This window comes from Biomphalaria glabrata, chromosome 6 (genome assembly GCF_947242115.1).
Source record: "Biomphalaria glabrata chromosome 6, xgBioGlab47.1, whole genome shotgun sequence".
Taxonomy (NCBI): domain Eukaryota; kingdom Metazoa; phylum Mollusca; class Gastropoda; family Planorbidae; genus Biomphalaria; species Biomphalaria glabrata.
The window spans coordinates 52,442,915-52,462,630 of NC_074716.1; the positions used below are offsets into that span (position 1 = coordinate 52,442,915).

At 34.7% G+C, this 19,716-nt stretch overlaps 1 protein-coding gene across 2 annotated transcripts in view; it reads left to right on the forward strand.

Moving 5' to 3' along the window:
* Positions 1-19,716, forward strand: part of LOC106052275 (serine-protein kinase ATM-like) — a 63,162-nt gene that overhangs the window by 12,580 nt on the left and 30,866 nt on the right. For both annotated transcript variants that reach the window (XM_056032552.1, XM_056032551.1), the window contains exons 14-28: positions 1,471-2,065; positions 2,218-2,538; positions 4,256-4,466; positions 5,221-5,426; positions 6,088-6,170; positions 6,429-6,593; positions 7,429-7,498; positions 8,257-8,417; positions 11,386-11,497; positions 12,479-12,652; positions 14,091-14,260; positions 15,264-15,519; positions 15,668-15,753; positions 16,401-16,542; positions 17,699-17,898. In XM_056032552.1, the coding sequence (XP_055888527.1) occupies positions 1,471-2,065; positions 2,218-2,538; positions 4,256-4,466; positions 5,221-5,426; positions 6,088-6,170; positions 6,429-6,593; positions 7,429-7,498; positions 8,257-8,417; positions 11,386-11,497; positions 12,479-12,652; positions 14,091-14,260; positions 15,264-15,519; positions 15,668-15,753; positions 16,401-16,542; positions 17,699-17,898 (2,952 nt within the window). The remainder of the gene's footprint in view (positions 1-1,470; positions 2,066-2,217; positions 2,539-4,255; positions 4,467-5,220; positions 5,427-6,087; positions 6,171-6,428; positions 6,594-7,428; positions 7,499-8,256; positions 8,418-11,385; positions 11,498-12,478; positions 12,653-14,090; positions 14,261-15,263; positions 15,520-15,667; positions 15,754-16,400; positions 16,543-17,698; positions 17,899-19,716) is intronic.

Here is a 19,716-nt window from a genome sequence, read left to right on the forward strand (position 1 = left end):
AAGGAGTATTTGTACAAATTTGTCCTAGCATATGGGACGAGGAATGTGCCTTTATCTTTGTGTCTTTCAGAGTATTTTATTAAATTTTATTTTTGTATTTGAAGATTATGGTTCAGTGTTTTATGTATGATTGCTACTTTACTTTAGAGTCTTCTATCCCGAAGGCTTTCTAAATTTAGTGATTTTACTAAAGGTGTTACTCTAGTCAAATGTGAATATTCGTTTGTTATGAATCTCACTGCTCTATTTTGTGTCTGTTCCAGTTTCTTAATGTTTTCTTGAGTTGAGGGGTCCCAAACGGAGGATGCATATTCTATTATTGGCCTAACCAAGGTTAAATAACATTTTAGTTTTATTTTCTATTTGATCTATTGAAATTTCTTTTAATAAATCCTAATGCTTTGTTTGATTTTTTTGTAGTTTCATCAATATGTGGATTCCATGACAGTTTTTCATTTATTATAACAACTAGGTATTTTGCGTTTTTAGTCTGTGTTACTGGTTTGCCATGAATAAGATAAGTGGAATTAATTTGTTTTAGTTTTTTTGTTACTCTTAACTGACATTTTTCTGGGTGGAAAGACATGCTCCAATTTGATTCCCATTTCTGTAATTCATCTAATTCTCTTTGTAAAATATCTGTGTCTTGTGTTGTTTTTATTGTTCTATATATTATGCAATCGTCTGCAAATAATCTGACTTTTGTTCCTGAAGTAATGCAATTTGGTAAATCATTTATGTAAATTAAAAATAGTAGTGGACCCAAGACTGTTCCTTGAGGTACACCTGAGTTTACTGTTATCGGTGTTGATTTAGAGCCATTTATTATTACAGTTTGTTCTCTCCCTATCAGAAAATCTTTAATCCACTGATGCAGTGGACCATTAATGCCGAAATATTTTAATTTTTTAAGCAAACTATGGAATCGGCCCCAAAGCCGTCATTATCATGATGACGGTTGAAAGGATTTTCTCCAGCAGATAGACCTGGACTGAGAGCTCTGTCTGGAGGCTCCTTGATGGCAGCAAACATTATATTAAGATGCAGAGTTGTGCCATATGCGTGCCACAGAGGGAATCTCTTCATGTTCCTATACTGTAACTGCAACAATACAGTGCAAGCGACCAAACCTACCCATGTCACGTATGCGGCTGACTTTTTAAAGCGAGGATTAGACTTAACAGTCATCTTTGAGTTCATAGGATATGAGAAATGTGCTCATCTTCGATCAGGAATGAGGATATATATATATACATACAAACACACACACAAGGGTCGCTACTCCATTATTTCCAAAAATTCTGAAATACACCCATTTTAATTTCCACTTAAGCTTCAGATTAGTAAAACTGTATTGTACATTAATAGAAATTTATGACAAGTAGTTTATGCAATAAAATGATTAAAATGTTTTTTTATGCAATAAAATGATTAAAATTCTATTTTATGATTACAACTCTATTTCTGCAGCACTATCAACTCTAGGCAGGCATCAGTAGAAGGTTACCAAGAAGCTGGTCTCTCTGCCATGTCCTGCCTGCTAGACACTCAGATTGTCAAGCCGGCCCAAGAAATTTGGAACCTTTTTCTTTTAGACTATATGCTCTTGTCATCGCCAGCTGCTGATCTTTTGACCTCCCTTGTGGTCAGCGTGGGTATTCCAGAGAACTACATACCTAGCATAATTGGGGCTGGTGTCCAGAAACAGACTTACCCTTTGAGACGTGCACTGATTGCCTGGATGCTGCCTGGAATCAGTTTTGAGACCAGTCCTGCAAAATCATCCTTGCCTCCTTCAAGAGTTGCAGAAATCTTATTTTCTTTGACATTAAAAGACCCCAGTGCAGTTTTAGAGCAACAAAGACATAACGCTCGTGTGACCTCAGTTAGGCCAGATTTCGAGTTAATCTACTTAAAAAATACTTTTAACCAAAGCTTCAAGACAAGTGACAGGGGAGATAATTTTACTTATGCCAAAATAACACACAATAATCCCCAGATTTCAACAACAGCATACTATCTAGTCAGTCATTTGTCATCATTGTCAAACTCACTTGATACAGTGGTAATAGTTTAAAGATGTTTTATTATTTAAATTGTCAAGTTTTATAATCATTATATTACCTCTTAAAATATGTAAGGTATTTTTATAAAATAGATAAAAATATTTGTAAAATTAATTTGATTTATATTCACTTTTTTTTTTCCAACTGGAAGCAATCATCAACTGATTATCTTGCCTGGCTGGCTTGTATCTGTGTGAAACTTCTCTCTCATTTTGGCCCGACAAACAAATTGTCAGGAGAGATCAAGAAGTCCCTGGAGAAGGTGCTCAAGAAATGGAGTTCAGTTTTCATGGCTCAAGTCGTCAAAGATGGCATCAAAGGTCAATGCGGCCCATTGAGAGATTTCTGCAGCTTGTTCACAATTGAGAACTTAACATTGCAAGATGAGAGCATTGACTGTACGCTTGAGTTCCTGCAATCATGTTTCTCTCAAGAATTTATCAACACACTTGTAAATCTAGTTTTGAAAAAGGTAAGTAAAACAAAAATATTTTCATCTTTACTTCTTTTTTTTTAACATTGACATTGACCCAGTAACTCATATTCCCATTTTTTTAAAAGTTGTATTAAACACCTTAGAAAAGAGACTTCTAACAAAAAAATCTACATTAAAAAAAACAATTATTATAATGAAATATTTATAGTTTAAGAAAATGTATACTTTCAATATCTTGAAAAGCCCCATAAACACTCTAGCTTTATAAGATATGCATTGGTTTTCACTAGAATGCCAGGCTGCTTGGTTTTGTGGTATGCGATTTGGACTGTTCAAACCCTGCCTGCCATCTTGCATGAGGTTTTGGTTTGGAGGTAGTAATCTTCAATCTGAAACATGTAAAACAAACCAAAAAGATTAGCTAAGTGTATAGCTAAGTATATGGCTAAGTTTATAGCTAAGGGTATAGCTTAGTGTATAATAAAGTGTATCTTGTTGCTCTGAACGAGTGCTGAAGAGCTCTTCTTACACTCACAAGTTAGAAACATTGCTGGTAACTTCCTAAAACCTTGTACTGCATTAGGAGTTAACTGCGAACATCACAATCTTTTATAATAGGAGTTATAGAACCTTGGGAGTTATTGAACTTAATTCTTCGATGTGTGGGCATAAAGTATTGAAATAAATTTGCACACAACGAAAACATGTCAAAGTTGGTTGATGGTTACTTTAGGGATTCTCAACCCCCCCCCCACACACACACACACACTTGTTAACAGCCAATTAAAAAGCACCATCTAAAACTTGATTTTACCAACTTAAAGATAAATACATGTCAGTGATTTGAAAATCAACAGAAAGAAACTTTGGTTTCCTTTAGTTTTTGACCTAATGTTTCTTTCTGTTTACTTCAGCTTTCAATGTTTTACTGATTGTTGCATTGATAAATTTTTTAAATTAACATTCCATTTTATTCATTGGTATTGTTTAATTATTCTCTGAAATACACAATTATAAGATAAAATGAAATTTTAGTCTGGCTACAATTGACCACCTCAGCGTAAATACTGTAACAATAACAATATTGATGCAAATACAAAATTATAAATGAACTTTCCCTTAAGATAATAAAGTTGACCTCAAATTTTATCTCAAGTATTATTATTATAAATATTTTGGTTCATGATAGTAATTAAATCTATTAATTTTTATTTTTTTTTTTTAGTATTGTATAGAGCGCTGATTCATTTCAAGAACTTAAAGTTATGCGTACATTTTGAATTTTATTTTGAGAAACTACTTCGCAAAAATATTTTTTAAAAGTCTAGTTGAAATGTTCTCATAGTCTAGAAAAGTAAAAGTCAAGTTTTCAGGCCTTAACATCTACTGGGCAGATGATGTCAAGGTCTTCTGTTTCTCATAGTCTAGAAAAGTAAAAGTCAAGTTTTCAGACCTTGCCATCTACTGGGCAGATGATGTAAAGGTCTTCTGTTTCTCATAGTCTAGAAAAGTAAAAGTCAAGTTTTCAGACCTTGCCATCTACTGGGCAGATGATGTAAAGGTCTTCTGTTTCTCATAGTCTAGAAAAGTAAAAGTCAAGTTTTCAGACCTTGCGCTCTAAAGGGCAGATGATGTCAAGGTCTTCTGTTTCTCATACTCTATTTACACAAACATTATATGACTTTTGTCACATAAACTCAGAAGTTATTGAACACACACATTGTAGAGAAACCATCCAACACAAATATTCCAGAGTTACAGAGAGAACAAGAGTGACCTGAGCACCACTGGGTTTAAGAGACGAAAACGCAGGTATGCCCAGTTTGAAGATGAAGAGGAGGAGAATTTAGCCGTTATGAAGCAAGATGATTTTGATTTTGAAATGAGCAGAAGTACCCAAAACAGAGTCAAGATGGAAGTAGACACCAGGACCAGAGAGTCTGATGAGACCATGACTAATACAAGTAAGCCACTATGATATTAATATGTATTACTGTTATGACTACATAATACATAACCTAAAAATCTATATTTGTTAAGAACTGATAAGATGTGTGGTACAAATATGAAGGCTACTATAGAAAATATCCTCCTTTAGTTGTCAGTAATCAAAACATTTTTGTCATTCTCACATCTGCAGTATTTTTAAGTTTCCATATCTCTGCCTGATTTCAACATTAAAACAGAAAAAAAACAACTAAAAATTTAGTAAGATCATTGGTAAAAACAAGCTGCACTCAGTACCTAATCAAAAAAAACTTCTTAAGAGAGCTAGAAACTATAGTTTGGGTCACAATTTTAACATTTGACCATCATATAGAAGACAACAGTTACCAATAGTAAAAACCTTTTGTTCCTTCGGCTTCCTGTTATAAGACAACTATGGCTCAACTCATGGTGGACAAGACAAGAGGCTGGGCATTGGCTATGGTCAGAATGTTGTTGCCCACACAGCAGTGCCCTCCCCTTCCACCTTTGTATTAGCTCTGCTGTAATGATTTCTTGTATATGTAATGCACTATTGTACAACTCATTTTCATTTCTTCCATGATAATGAAGGTGTTATTAGTGTATTCAGGTGTGTGGAATCAAATGTTTGCATTCTAACTATGGGATAACTTTCACAATTACTTGGAGACACTAACATCATAGCTTTTTTTATCATGTATTACTTTTTTTTTTTTACACGTTTGACACGTTTACAATACACTTCTTTAGATGTGAGTAACTTGTCCTACTTGAGCCGAGATCACCTGAACGAGTCTCAGCTTGGACCAGTCTTGTGTGTGGAGTTGTTGAGCATCTTGGGGGCCAACTATCGCGGTGGAGTGCTTCCCGAAGGCAGTGCGCAAATCAAAGGCAAACTCTTGAATCTCATTGGCTCAGAATCTTTTGACCCGAAGTCACCAGTCCATTTACATTTTGTAAGGCTAAATTCATGATATTAATTGCAGGTTAATGAAAATCTAGCTACTTAGCCTGTTTCAAATTTCTCTTCCTGTTTTGGCTGCAGTGTACTAGTCAATAGCAGTCTATTGCAAGTCTTTCTTATTTGTTGCCCATCAGATCATCATGGGTAATCTGTATCTATCTGTTTGGGCGGGGGGGGGGGGGGGGGGGGGGAGATCCAATTGATTGAAACTGGGATGTCTTATTTATCAATAGCAGAACATGACCTAACTACCTAATCAGATTTTGTTCTATATGTTCTGACATTGAAAGTTGGGCACTTATGATTCTGATAGAACAAATAAAATGATGCCAAGAATTTTTTAAAAATTATTTTCTTTACTAAAACTTATTCATGTGTTGGTTTATCCAGCTCTTTGCCCTCTTAAATTTTATTGGCGTTCAGACAAGCAGAAGAGTATTGCAGTTGTACAAGCAAAGTTTTATGGCTAGCTCAATCTCTTCTTTTTGCTCCAAATCTGGTTTTCATTTTTTTTTCTCGGAAGTTTACGTTAAGGAAAAATCTATGCAATATTGAAATTAAAAGAGGCTTTGTTTTGTTTTCTTGTACCATTATTTAACTCCCCTCCCCTGAAATAAACTCTTAAAAAAGATTTTTTTTGCATGCAATTTTAGCTTCTGACTGTCACTAAATATCTCCTGATTCTCCCATATCATGTGACTTGTGAAAACATGAAAACAATATTGAGTGTCTACAGGTAAGCGTAATACAGATGAAGCACCTTTTGTAGTATAATATTTTACAAGTAATAATCAAATTTAAAAGGTCCTTAAAGAATAATAAAAATCAAACATTAAAAATCTCTTTGAGTGTCATTAATATTCTTGGACTTAATATTTTAAATTCTTAACTGTGTTTAACATGATCAAACATTTAAAACCTCTTAAGTTGTCATCATATTCTTTGAATGTTATTTGTTATATGTATCTATTAAAATTGTTTTGTTTGTTTACAGACTGACTGCCAAAGCATTAAGCCTTGATCTTCAAATCTGTACCAGACTTGTCAGTCATTTATCTAACCTTGTCCCCCATCTTTCTGGGCATCCTGGTGACAAGACAGTCTCAGAGGAATTACTGTTTTGCAGGGACACTTATTTCAAATTCATCTCTGACTTTTGGTATGTATTTATTAATACATTAAGAGTTAGGCATGCCACTAACCTAGTTAGAATTTGTTGCAGAATTCGTAGTGACTTAACTGGCCCATTCTGAAATGGCATACTTGTAAAATGTTTTGTAAAATGTTTTACATGTTTCGGATGTTTCTTCAGAGTTGAAGATAGTTTACTTCCTAGTCCACTTCTCCCGCAGGACGACAGGGGATGGGAGCTGGCAGGGTTTGAACCCTGGACCATCGATAAATTCAAACGACAGTCCAGCGCGCAAACCGCATGACCAGGCAGCCATCCTTGATCAGAGTTAATGCATGTCCATGTTGCAGTCTTTGGGTTGTTTGATAAGGCAGCCATCCTTCTACTATCAAAGGCCTATTTGCAGTACACTTCCCTGTCCTTTTGCATCAAACTTACAGAATGCCCTGTGAAAATAAAGCATTTTGTTTTTGATACCACATCACATAAAAATCTTGCCATTGGTTTGCTTTTTTTTATAACTTATAATTATAGCTTTTATATAGTGCTACCCTCATGCTTATAGCTTAATCAGAGTGCCATGGTCCAATCTCATTTGTGGACCAGTGGGGGGGGGGGGTATCTGGGAGAACGTTTTTCCTGCTGCCTTTTGGGCACTCAGTAAACACAACTCTGCTTTAGTCGGGTGTCAAACCTCGAGCCCCCTTCATAGGTAGCAGAGACAAGCCAAGTTCAAGCGTACTTTGCCTCTCGAACACGCTTCCCACTAATGGTTCTTTTCTACATCCTGTCTGTTATGTGTTGTAAAGTTCAAGCTAGAGAAACGTTTCCTTAAAGTTACTTGCACTTTTTTTTTTGATAGGCGTCTGTCAGAACAAAGTAACAGTGATCTCAAGTTTGAGCTGGTCAAAACAATGGTTCAACTAATCAAGGTAATTCTACAGACTACAGGTTTCAATCAGAAATTTTAGATGCATGAATGGGCTACGTCTGAACTCCTTTAGTTACAAAGTGGCAATGGATCATGATAGAAATGAGATGAAAGCCTGGGCATATCTATGGTTGGAATGATGCCGCCCATGCAGCAGTTCCTTCCTCTCCACACAGCTGATGTTTTCAAAGGATACAGCTTGGGATCAGTGACATCGCAAACTGCCTAAGGGTCGCTAGCTCCTGATATTTCCTCAGGGTTGACTTTTCATGCTTCTCCTATGCTTGGGTAGAGCCGCAAAGCAACATAGGTTTGGAGTCAGTGTTTTCTTTCTCCTAGGCTGGGTAGCCTGCAGAGTCTTATGTGCCCCTTTTACAGGTTTAGGCACCAGTTGCTTCCCTTTGCCCCATCTCCTGTCACTGATAACAGTTCTGATGGACCCAATATCTGAGCTACACATAAAGCCAGGAGTTGGGCTGGTTGTTAGTGGCTATATGCTATGCATGTCATTGGAATCATTTTATAGATAGATAGATTCATTAGAACCTCCACTAATAACAGACTGAGCTACTAGAATGTAAACTTTGAATGAGTTCTTTAGGCTTTAAGTTCCTTTTAATGAGTCTCTGGACTTTGAATTGATTGAAATTGAGTCTCTAGCAGTTGTAACTTTCTTTCTTTGAATGAGTTTCTCTGTTGGTCATTTACTTTGTCACTGTCCAGTTATTTTTTTTTAAATACTTTTTTTTTTCTGTCCAGAATGACCCAGGTTGTACTTGGGGTAAACTCAAGGTCGAGTCTGAAGAGGAAGAAGATGGCAGTAAAAGTTTTGAGTTGGTCACTGTAGGACAGCATCTAATTAAAGCTTTAGCAGAGGACTGTGCCTTTATCAAAAACTTTGTCGCTGAGGAAGTTAAATGGTAAACTGTATTTCATTACTTGACTGTCAACTGTTTCATTCAATAACTCTAAATATTTCTTAACCAAGAATAAAAACTTGCACTACCATCATTTAGCTTAGTTTAGTAGTCTGCATTTGGTTCAATATGCCAGGCAAGAAAAGAGTTAGATATAAAATAGAATTTCACTCATTCATTTCATAATTATTTCAGTGCAATAGTGATATTTTTTTTTCTACTTTTTCAAAATGGGTAATAGTCTGTGAAAAGCTAAGCTCAAGACTAAGCCATTGTCACCTATTCAGATCTTGCTACACTATGTGGGACATGTTTAAGTAATTTTTGTCCTGTTTACAAAAGAGACTACAGTTGTTTGGCTGATAGATTTACTTCTATACATATATTTCTATAAATTGACTTATAATAAATGTGAATTTATGAGATTTTTGAACTCTTTGAATTACATACACTTAGCAGACATAAATTTTGTATTTTAGCTACTCATAAAAATCTTTTATTTTATTGAACAGAAATGTCAGATCTTATTGACAACGACATGATGACTTAAGTTGACTTACAAAACATGTTCGGTTTATTACAAATGATGTTGTCATCTCATTTGTCCCTTGACATTTGTACTGGGGGGTGCTGCGACAGTGCGTGTAACCATATCCCTCCACATTTACCAGTCAGCTGCTGTTCCTACCATAATATTGATAGAGGGGCCAGTTTATTCTTTTACATTATCCAGCTAGCTTTTCCTTGAATGACCCTTTCTTTATGCTCGATAGACTGTACCTTGAAGGATGACTTTTAACAGTGAGTCGTGTCTTACAATATGACCAAACCCGGTCAGCTTTCATCTATTGAGGAGTTCTTCTTACAAATGATTAGGAAATTTTAATCAGTGTACATCAACACTAAGCTCCCCTTAACTCTTGTGTGTCTGAGGTTTAGATTTGATGTTGCGCATGAAATTGATGCTTAAGTAATTTGACAATCTTCTAGCCCGAAACAAAAAATGAAATTTAAATCTGAAGAACAGAAGTGGAAAGAACCTTCAAATAACACTTGAACATTGGAAGAGAAAATTAGATGAACAAAATGTAACAAACAAACAAGTTTGATGTTTAAAAAAACAAATTAGAATTTTCAAAAGTGTCGTCCATCCAAAGATTATTCTATTTCTCACTTTGCTGTATCAAGATTTAATTGATATAAATTGTCACCAAAGTTTATGTCAAGCAGGGCCTATTACAAAAAATGTTGAATGCAGAATTTTCCAGCAGATACTACTAATATACTTTTTTTTTTTTTTTTTTTTTTTTTTAAATTTTTTTTTCTCAAAGAAAACACACAAAACATCATTCTAAATTAATAATAACACAAGGAAAATTTCATAAAAAAAAAAAAAAAAAAAAAAAACGTTTTTATCAAAGTCATGTTCCAGGATTTTCAGTATGCTCGCGGAGTAGGCTGCAGCGAAGATCTATAAAATGGTGACAGCAACGGGTCCAGAAAATGATGACAGCAGAGGTCCAATAAAATGATGACAGCAAAGGTCCAGAAAAAGGTGACAGCAAAGGTCCAGAAAAAGATGACAGCAACGGTCCATAAAATTATGACAGCAAATGTCCAGAAATTGGTGAAAAAAAACATTCACAAAAATTTTTGAAAATGTTCCTTAAAATAAGTATTGCCAAACTATATATATATATATATATTTTTTTTAGACTTATGAGTTATTAGCATTCATTTTTATTTATATTATTTTTGCAACAATTTTTCCCTTAAGAACCTAAGACAAAGGACCTCCATCCTTTGTCCTTAGAAATTCTCTGGGGTCTGCTAGAGTTACAAAAATGTACATATAATGAAGCAATTTGGTTTCTATTAAAGTACAGAGCTCAAAGTATGTGTATGAAGAGCTTAAAAAGAATTATTTCATTTTGGCATATAACTCATTTTAAGATTAAATTTATTTTTATTGTTATTTATTGTAATAGTGTTGTTGTTGTTTTTTTTTTTTTTCCTTTTTGTTTCTGTTTTATTTTTCTGACAATTTAGTAGTTTATTTGGTCCATTTTCATGAAATCCTGTCCTGTTTGGGTTGTCTTGAAAATTTATTAATTTGGTCAAAGGGATGTAACCAAAAGAAATTTCCACCTTGCCTCTTCCAGTCCTAATTGTCTCTCTTGTTGAAAAAAAAGATTAATAAATAGTTTATAGGTAATTTTTAGTAATTATAATTTTAAAGCAAATAAATGATGTATTAAATACATACACATGCAAATTTTTAATAGTTATTACTTATACAAACACAAAAGACACCCCCCCATACATTCAAACTTATTTTCTTTATTATCCAAACAGACTTTGTAAGATTGATAATTTATGATACAAATGGAATCTACCAATTCATTGAAAGAAAATAAAGGATTCCTTTGAAAATATACATGGCATCGCCGTTTATTCCATGAGTTACATTGGGTTGGGGAATTTCCAAATACTAAATATAGCAATTTAGAATCGACTTTTATTTGGTCACTACTTTCAGAAGCATAAAAGTTGCTAGGGTAAATAAAGGGAAAGAATCCAGTTTTGGGAAGTGAATTAATGTGGCTCTGGTGTAATGATTCTTTTATTTCATATAATTCAATGTCTATTAACACAAATCCTTATATACTCTTCCTATTATGTTCATGCCTGTTCCTAATGTGTTTTGTCAATTAAGTTGCCTCCCCTGTATTTTCCTGAGCATTGAATTCAATGAAAGATGTATGAGTCATTGATTGCTAAGTTCCTGATATATATATTTATATATTACAGTACATTTATCTCATGAGGAATGATACTTATGGTCAAAGTACTTTATATAAATATAATCCAGTAATAGAATAGTCCCCATAATGCCTTCAAATTTCAATCTTAAATTAGCTATTTAGTAAACTAAACAACTTACAAACATATTAATCAACTTCCTCTTAAGGCTGTTTGTTCAGAAGAATGGCAGTGGTATTGACGTAGCACTGAACGAGACTACTCAACAGTCGGCTTTTGATAGAATTTTTATACAGTGCAGTGATCTCATGGATTTACAGGTTTCAAACTTTCATCCATTTATTGTAATTATGTTATTATACATTTTTGTGGACTATTTTATTCTCTTATAAATATCAAAATGAAAAAGATAAATAAATTGTGAGCTGATTTGTAATTTGCTGTTTTAACCATTGCTACTAAAAGTGTGAGAGATTTTATCTAGTCTAAAAACTTTTAACTTTCTTTTTGTGATACAGACATTTTATTGCCAGGTAGACCAGTAGTCGAAATTCTCTAGATCCAGGCAGTGTTTAGTAAATCTGTATAGATTGGACTTGGCAGGCTTGTGCTTGTCTAAAATTAACTTTTAATTTACACTTTTACACACATGCACAAGTAAAGCACAGGCTTCCAAGGTGGTGTCAGGCTCAAAGCACAGGCTTCCAAGGTGGTGTCAGGCTCAAATCACAGGCTTCCAAGGTGGTGTCAGGCTCAAAGCACAGACTTCTAAGGTGGTGTCAGGCTCAAATCACAGGCTTCCAATGGGGTGTCAGGCTCAAAGCACAGGCTTCCAAGAGGGTGTCAGGCTCAAAGCACAGTCTTCCAAGGGGGTGTCAGGCTCAAATCACAGGCTTCGAAGAGGGTGTCAGGCTCAAAGCACAGGCTTCCAAGGGGGTGTCAGGCTCAAAGCACAGGCTTCCAAGGGGGTGTCAGGCTCAAAGCACAGGCTTCCAAGGGGGTGTCAGGCTCAAAGCACAGGCTTCCAAGGGGGTGTCAGGCTCAAAGCACAGGCTTCCAAGGGGGTGTCAGGCTCAAATCTCAGTGAAGACTTGGATTTTGAATTTCAAACATTTTTTTTAGAACACCCCAGAGTCCACTCAACTCTTTGGGTACCTGGCATTAGTTTTGAGAAAGTAAAGCTGTTGTCCAGGCCACATGACACCTCATTACTTGTGGACCAAAGAAATAGATGACCATTACATCATGTACCCTATTTTTCCTGAGGCACTACTTTGAATTTAATCTGTTTTCTGTGTCAGGAAACTGAAGTAAACACGCTGAATGTCACAGATGAGTTGAAGGTTTGCCAGGCGACTTGTCTTCAGGTGTTTTCCACCATACTGACCAACAGTCCATTGTGTGAGAAGAAATGTTTGCTTGGTCTGTGTCAGCTCATCTCATACAGGCACATACCACTAGATTTGGTTTTCAAGGTCAGTTCTAGATTTAAGACATTTTAAGTATGACTTGTTGAATTTGAAGTTGAATTCTATCACTAGACACCAAGGCAGACTTATGTCACAAATATAATAATATAAAATTTGATTTGAAGATATTCAGTGAATGCTAGGGATATACAATTTTGTAAGAAAAAAATGTCCTAAATCTCTCTCTCTCTCTCTCTATGTTCTAGAGTCATCTAAATTAGCAATCTACTGACAGTACAAAGAAGAAGTGTTAAACTCTACCAGCGCTTAGTCCCTAGACTTAACTGTCCGCTATTCCTGAGGGTCAAAACTTAGTCCCTAGACTTAACTGTCCGCTATTCCTGAGTTTCAAAACTTAGTCCCTAGACTTAACTGTCTGCTATTCCTGAGGGTCAAAACTTAGTCCCTAGACTTAACTGTCCGCTATTCCTGAGGGTCAAAACTTAGTCCCTAGACTTAACTGTCCGCTATTCCTGAGGGTCAAAACTTAGTCCCTAGACTTAACTGTCTGCTATTCCTGAGGGTCAAAACTTAGTCCCTAGACTTAACTGTCCATTATTCCTGAGGGTCAAAACTTAGTCCCTAGACTTAACTGTCCGCTATTAACCCTCTTTTTTTGTTTTTAACTATCTCTGTAGCTCTAGATCTAATACAGTTCATGTTTCTTTTTATCTGTTGAGCTCTGTCTAGTTACAAATGGATGTAAAAACATCATTTTCAATAGACTTTAGACTTCTTAGAGTCTAACTTAACTTAAAAATCAATCAACTTTAGGCTTATACTGGTGCCTGGTGATTATTGAATATTTTCAGACATTTTCACATTAATTCACATGTTTGAACTGTAAAATTGTAAACACATGACGGCAGCCATTAGCTGTGGCTAATATAAAAGTTCTACCGCATTGTTGTAATTGTTTTTCACAGTGTAAAAAAATCCCATTTTTGGTGGGTTCATGAATATAGACATTTTGAGAAAGTCCTGATAAAAAGCAGGCTGGTAGAGTCTAACTTAACCAAAAATCTATCAACTTTAGGTTTATACTAGTTCCTGGTTCATGATTATTGCACATTTTCAGACATTTTCACATTAATTCACATGTTTGATCTGTAAAATTGTAAATACATGGAGACAGCCATTGTTTTTCACAGAGTCAAAAAATCCCATTTGGGTGGGTTCATGAATATAGGCATTTTGTAAAGTCCTGGTAAAAAGCAGGCTGGTGGAGCTAAGAATTTTATTATAGTGTTGCACAATTACATATATATCACAATATATCTCAATACAGACAATCAAAGGAACATTACTTTTTATTATATACTTTGTCAATCATGTATCATATTACAATATGGATAAGTTGCTTACAAAAAAACCCAAACAAAATTATCCCAAGACTAACCCTGTTGCCCGATAAGCCTAACTGACACAATCCTGTTTCTTACAGATGCTGAATCTTGCCTGTAGGGCTGTAAGCTATCCAGATGTTAGAACATATGTTGAGTATCAGCTCCCGTACTTGGTCCACAATTGGCTGAATGAGGGAGTTGTCAACTCTTCAGTACAACAGTTTCCGTTCCAGCTCCTCAACTTTACATGTGTGGAGCAATTTGTCAGGTGAGTTCGAGAAATCAACATTCCTCCCCTCTCTTACCTTCTTACTTAGATCGTCCCACTTACTTTATTACTTAGATCCTCCCACTTACTTTATTACTTAGATCCTCCCACTTACTTTATTACTTAGATCCTCCCACTTTATTACTTAGATCCTCCCACTTACTTTATTACTTAGATCCTCCCACTTTATTACTTAGATCCTCCCACTTACTTTATTACTTAGATCCTCCCACTTACTTTATTACTTAGATCCTCCCACTTTATTACTTAGATCCTCCCACTTACTTTATTACTTAGATCCTCCCACTTTATTACTTAGATCCTCCCACTTACTTTATTACTTAGATCCTCCCACTTACTTTATTACTTAGATCCTCCCACTTACTTTATTACTTAGATCCTCCCACTTACTTTATTACTTAGATCCTCCCACTTTATTACTTAGATCCTCCCACTTTATTACTTAGATCCTCCCACTTTATTACTTAGATCCTCCCACTTTATTACTTAGATCCTCCCACTTTATTACTTAGATCCTCCCACACCATTTTGGAGATGGGGAGGCAAGTGACATCCACAGCCTCTCTTCCCACATAAGTGCCTACGGATTTCAGGTCTTCTCAAAAGGTGGATGGAGGCAAAGTGGCTGAGAGGTTAAGTGCTTGGCTTCTGAATCAGAGTCTTGGGTTCAAATCCTAGTGAAGACTGGGATTTTGAAGGGCGCCTCCCTTTAGATTCAGACACAATTTTTTTCATGTTAAAACATATTTGTATCTTATGAAGTGAAAATAAAAGTAATTATTATTTTTTTATTTCACACCATGATCTATTTATTCCACATAGAAAGAAAAGGTTCTTTCCTGTATGCATTGTAGCATTTGAAATATATCTTTTTTTTTCTATTTACCTTTTTGAGTTGTTTTTAATTTTTTTCTCTGTAAAATCTTTGGTAAAGTGTTTAATCCAGTTACTTTGCCTTATAACTGCCTTCAATGAACTCCAGGGCTCATCAGGATCTGATAGTGACAGAGACATTGATCAACAAGATGAAGCTGGATGAAGTGGCTAGAATTTTAAAGTTGGTTGGCATAGATCTCCATCCTGGCCTTTTGTCTGCTCTACCGCACATCCTCATTTACATCCTGCCATTGTTTGCAGCAGACTGTGCCAAGCAAACTCTTGTGGAACCAGTTTCGCACAAACTGCTTAAGAAAGCAACAGACTGCTATGAGATTCTAAAATTAGAACTGTCTGACAAGGTAAAATTGATTTATGAACTAGTTAAAATAATCAAGCTTAATTAATTGGAAGAACTGCAGAAAAAAAAAACAAAATTGTTTATTGATGCTCTCCTATTTGATGAGGTCAAATTTAAAGGGAAACATTTATATATATTTTTTTTTCCAGGAGATTAATGAGAGTGTAGTAGAAAACTTGGAGGCCATCATCATGAGAGTTTTAAACTGCTTGTACCTGGACAATAATGAATTTAGGTAATTTACAATGTGTAATAACTTTGCTGTTTCTGAACGGAGGGGGGGGGATCTTTAGTTACGATCCCTATTGAGAAAAGGAATTTTAAATAGGTAGATTATTGACCTCTAACCCCTATGTCTGCAAAAGAAATTAGACCAGTCTGCAATGAGCATGTTTTCACAGCATTAACATTTGTTAAACAATAAAAAGAATAATTGATGAGTAGGCTAGACTACTCACAATGTCTGTATGTTCATCCTTTATTGTTCAATTCATCAGATTTTAACTCAATTAATTCATCCGTCATAATGACAAATGTATTATAGAATTCAACTGTTTAAAGAATTAAAAAGTAAAATTTCCCTTTCTGACCTTGCAATTTTATGGGGCAGATGATGTTAAGGTCATCTGTTTCTATGGCCAACAGTTAACAAGCAAGTTGTTGTGGCCAGCACAATGACCAACCACCTTTACTTTCCCCAACTTAAGTCAGGTACCCATTAGAGTTGGGTGGACTCAGAGGTGCCCTAGAAATTCAGAAATTCAAAATCCCAGAATTTACCAAGATTTGAACCTAGGATGTCAGGTTTAGAAACCAAGTTCTTAACCATCAGCCACCACATCCACATTTCAAGAATAATGTCTTCTATTTATTTCTGTACAGTGGCAGCTTGTTGAGTTTCGAACCCAATCCTCCTTTTTACAATGGTGAGATAGTGAGGACAACACTGGATTACTTGGCGCAAAACTTTATTGTCGAGAACAAAGAGAAGACAACCCTCATTAATGTGCTTGTCAAATCACCCGTAAGTCAGACTCCGTCACTAACACATTCTAATTGAAACTTTAAACTGTTTTTATTGGCTGTTGTTGTTTGTCAAAACATTAAGTACCATTTGATTTTGTCCACATTGGTAACAAGTATAGAGTTGTAAAGAAAGACCAGAGTGAAATATACCTGCTTGAAATGTGATCATGGTTCCTCTAAGTTTACTGCAGCAGTGTTGAAACAGTATAGAAAATACGAAAAACATGCATATATGTAACCCTGCAGGACCAAGTAAAACAAAGGACGTTTGGGCCACGAGGCCTTCATCAACTACAAAACATAAAAAAAATAACAAACAATTCACACAAAATAGTCTTAAGTTAACTTATCTGTCTGATGTTGTTCTCTATCGATGCAGAAAAGAAATGAGCTACGCTGGTGTAAAAGCGCTGGAAATCGGAAGGGGGCAGAGATATCAGGCAAAGATGAATGGGAAAAGGGGGTACCATAGTGTTATAGTGTTGAAACAGTAGCCAGTAATGGATCGTAGACGTGTAGTTGCAGTTTTAAATAGTCACTCTTATGGTTCCAATAAATTTGTAGCAGTAGTGCACAACCAGTTTTCAGTCATGGTCCCTAAAACAAGAGTGATATTGCCTTTCTTTAATTATTGTAATTATTCAGATATAACTTTAACTTTCATTCAGATTCATTTTCAGTATTTAATTAACTTGAAATATTTTTCTTAATTACTATATGTTGAATTTCAACCAGTGACCACTTTTAAATAACTGTATTAAAACTGGTTATCCCTCACTAATGCTTAAGTCAGGACATATAGTTGAATAATTATACTTCTTTAGAGGTTAGATATTTGATGAATGCACATAATGAACTATTTAATAATTTTCTCCATAAACAGAAATACTTGTTGACACAATTGAGTCTTGTTCTCATGTCTGTCAGACTTTGAATTCTCTCATTAAAAAGTTTTCTCAACCTAGAATGGAACAAATATTCTTTAAAAATCTGGAAATGTCCTTGCCTAAGCATAAATAGTACATTTTAAAAAACATAAGCATCAATAAAATCTTACTTTGTCATGTCAAAAACTTACAAGAACATGTCAATCATTGTGGGAAAATAACCATAGAATTAATATGCACTTCTGTCACTGCTGTTTTCTTGTTTAGGATGGAATTAGCCAAGTGTTACTCTCACTATCCACTTTGTTGTGGCGAGCCCACCAGCCATATGATCAAGTTCGATATCTGAAGATGTATGGTCTGTTTGTCAACATTGTACTAGTGGACCTCGCCGATGGACTCGGGGATGGATGGGCATCATTCATTAGAGATGTTCTCAACAGGATTCTAATTATCTTAGGAGATAGGTATGTGTTGTATCCCTTAGTAAGTCCATATTTTTTATGTCTTGTATTATTTTAAATAGTTTTATTCAATGACTAAGCAAGACTTTGTACGCTCGTTGCTGTATCAAGAGTCGCTGAACTCTTTCTCTCCTAATTGACGATGCCATTGTTGATTTGGCTTCATTAAATTAATTTTTGGTTTACAAACACTAATCTATATTATAAAGTAGAATGTGTGGTGTATGTATGTATGTATGGATGTATGTTACTTATAGACATCAAAACCGCTTGACCAATCTTGATAAAACTAGGCAGGAATGTTCCTTGGGTACCAACTTAGACCGTAGTGTATGTATTGTAGCCCTAAAACAAACTTAAGACCCTCAAAAAAAATAAAGTTGTCCGACTCTATTACAGCTATAGTATTTTATAGATCTAGGCCATGTCTACAATGTTAACATGAGAAAAGATAGAAAGGATTTAGACCTAGATCTAATTTTAAGAAATACACTTTGCGCAGATAGTTTTTTACTTTGACACATGAAAAGACAAAAGAAGATCCATTGATTTCATTATATAATAAAATTAACCTTCAATTTTGTGTTTCAAAAGCATTTTTTACATTAATTAGTTCCTTATATCTGTGATTACAGATTTCCTGACGAACATTCTTTCATTAGACAATTCCGTAATGAATCGCGTACTAAATATTAATTCGTTTAATTGTTTACTTTATAATCCCATCCCTAGATCTAAAACTTTAATTCAACTCTAAGATGATAAACTTCTCTTCGCACAGATAGTTTTATACTTTAACACATCACATAAACATATTAATTAAAGTCCATTCATTTTATATTTTGATCAAATAAACATTCAAATTTGGTTTTCTAAAGCTACATTCGTTTACGAAAGCTGTGAAGCCGAGTTGAGATAGGCCTAGATCTATATTCATTCATGAATCGCGTACTAAAAATTATTTCGTTTAATTGTTCACTTTATAATCCCATCCCTAGATCTAAAACTCTAATCCAACTATAAGATGATAAAACTTCTCTTCGCACAGATAGTTTTATAATTTACCATGTAAATATATTAATTAAAGTCCATTCATTTCATATTTTGATCAAATAAACATTCAAATTTGGTTTTCTAAAGCTACATTCGTTTACGAAAGCTGCGAAGCCGAGTTGAGATAGGCCTAGATCTATATTCATTCATGAATCGCGTACTAAAAATTATTTCGTTTAATTGTTCACTTTATAATCCCATCCCTAGATCTAAAACTCTAATCCAACTATAAGATGATAAAACTTCTCTTCGCACAGATAGTTTTATAATTTACCATGTAAATATATTAATTAAAGTCCATTCATTTCATATTTTGATCAAATAAACATTCAAATTTGGTTTTCTAAATCTACATTCGTTTACGAAAGCTGCGAAGCCGAGTTGAGATAGGCCTAGATCTATATTCATTCATGAATCGCGAACTAAAAATTATTTCGTTTAATTGTTCACTTTATAATCTCATTTATTTAACAAAGCTATCGCTCTTTTCGTTTTTAATAGATAAGAATGTATCGACTTCGGGTATACCCATTTTCGCAAAACTAATTTTATTTTCGTAGCGAAAGAGAAATAACGTGAAAGGATCATTAGCTAAGTTTAACATACATCTAAATCCAATCCACTAGATTATTCAAAAGCAAATGTTTTAATTTTAAAAAAAAAATGGATTTTCCCCTATTAGCTATTTTCATTTGATAGCTTCATTCACATTATTTTTACATTGACACATTCGCTTTACTTATTACATTACTATTTCGTTTAATTGTT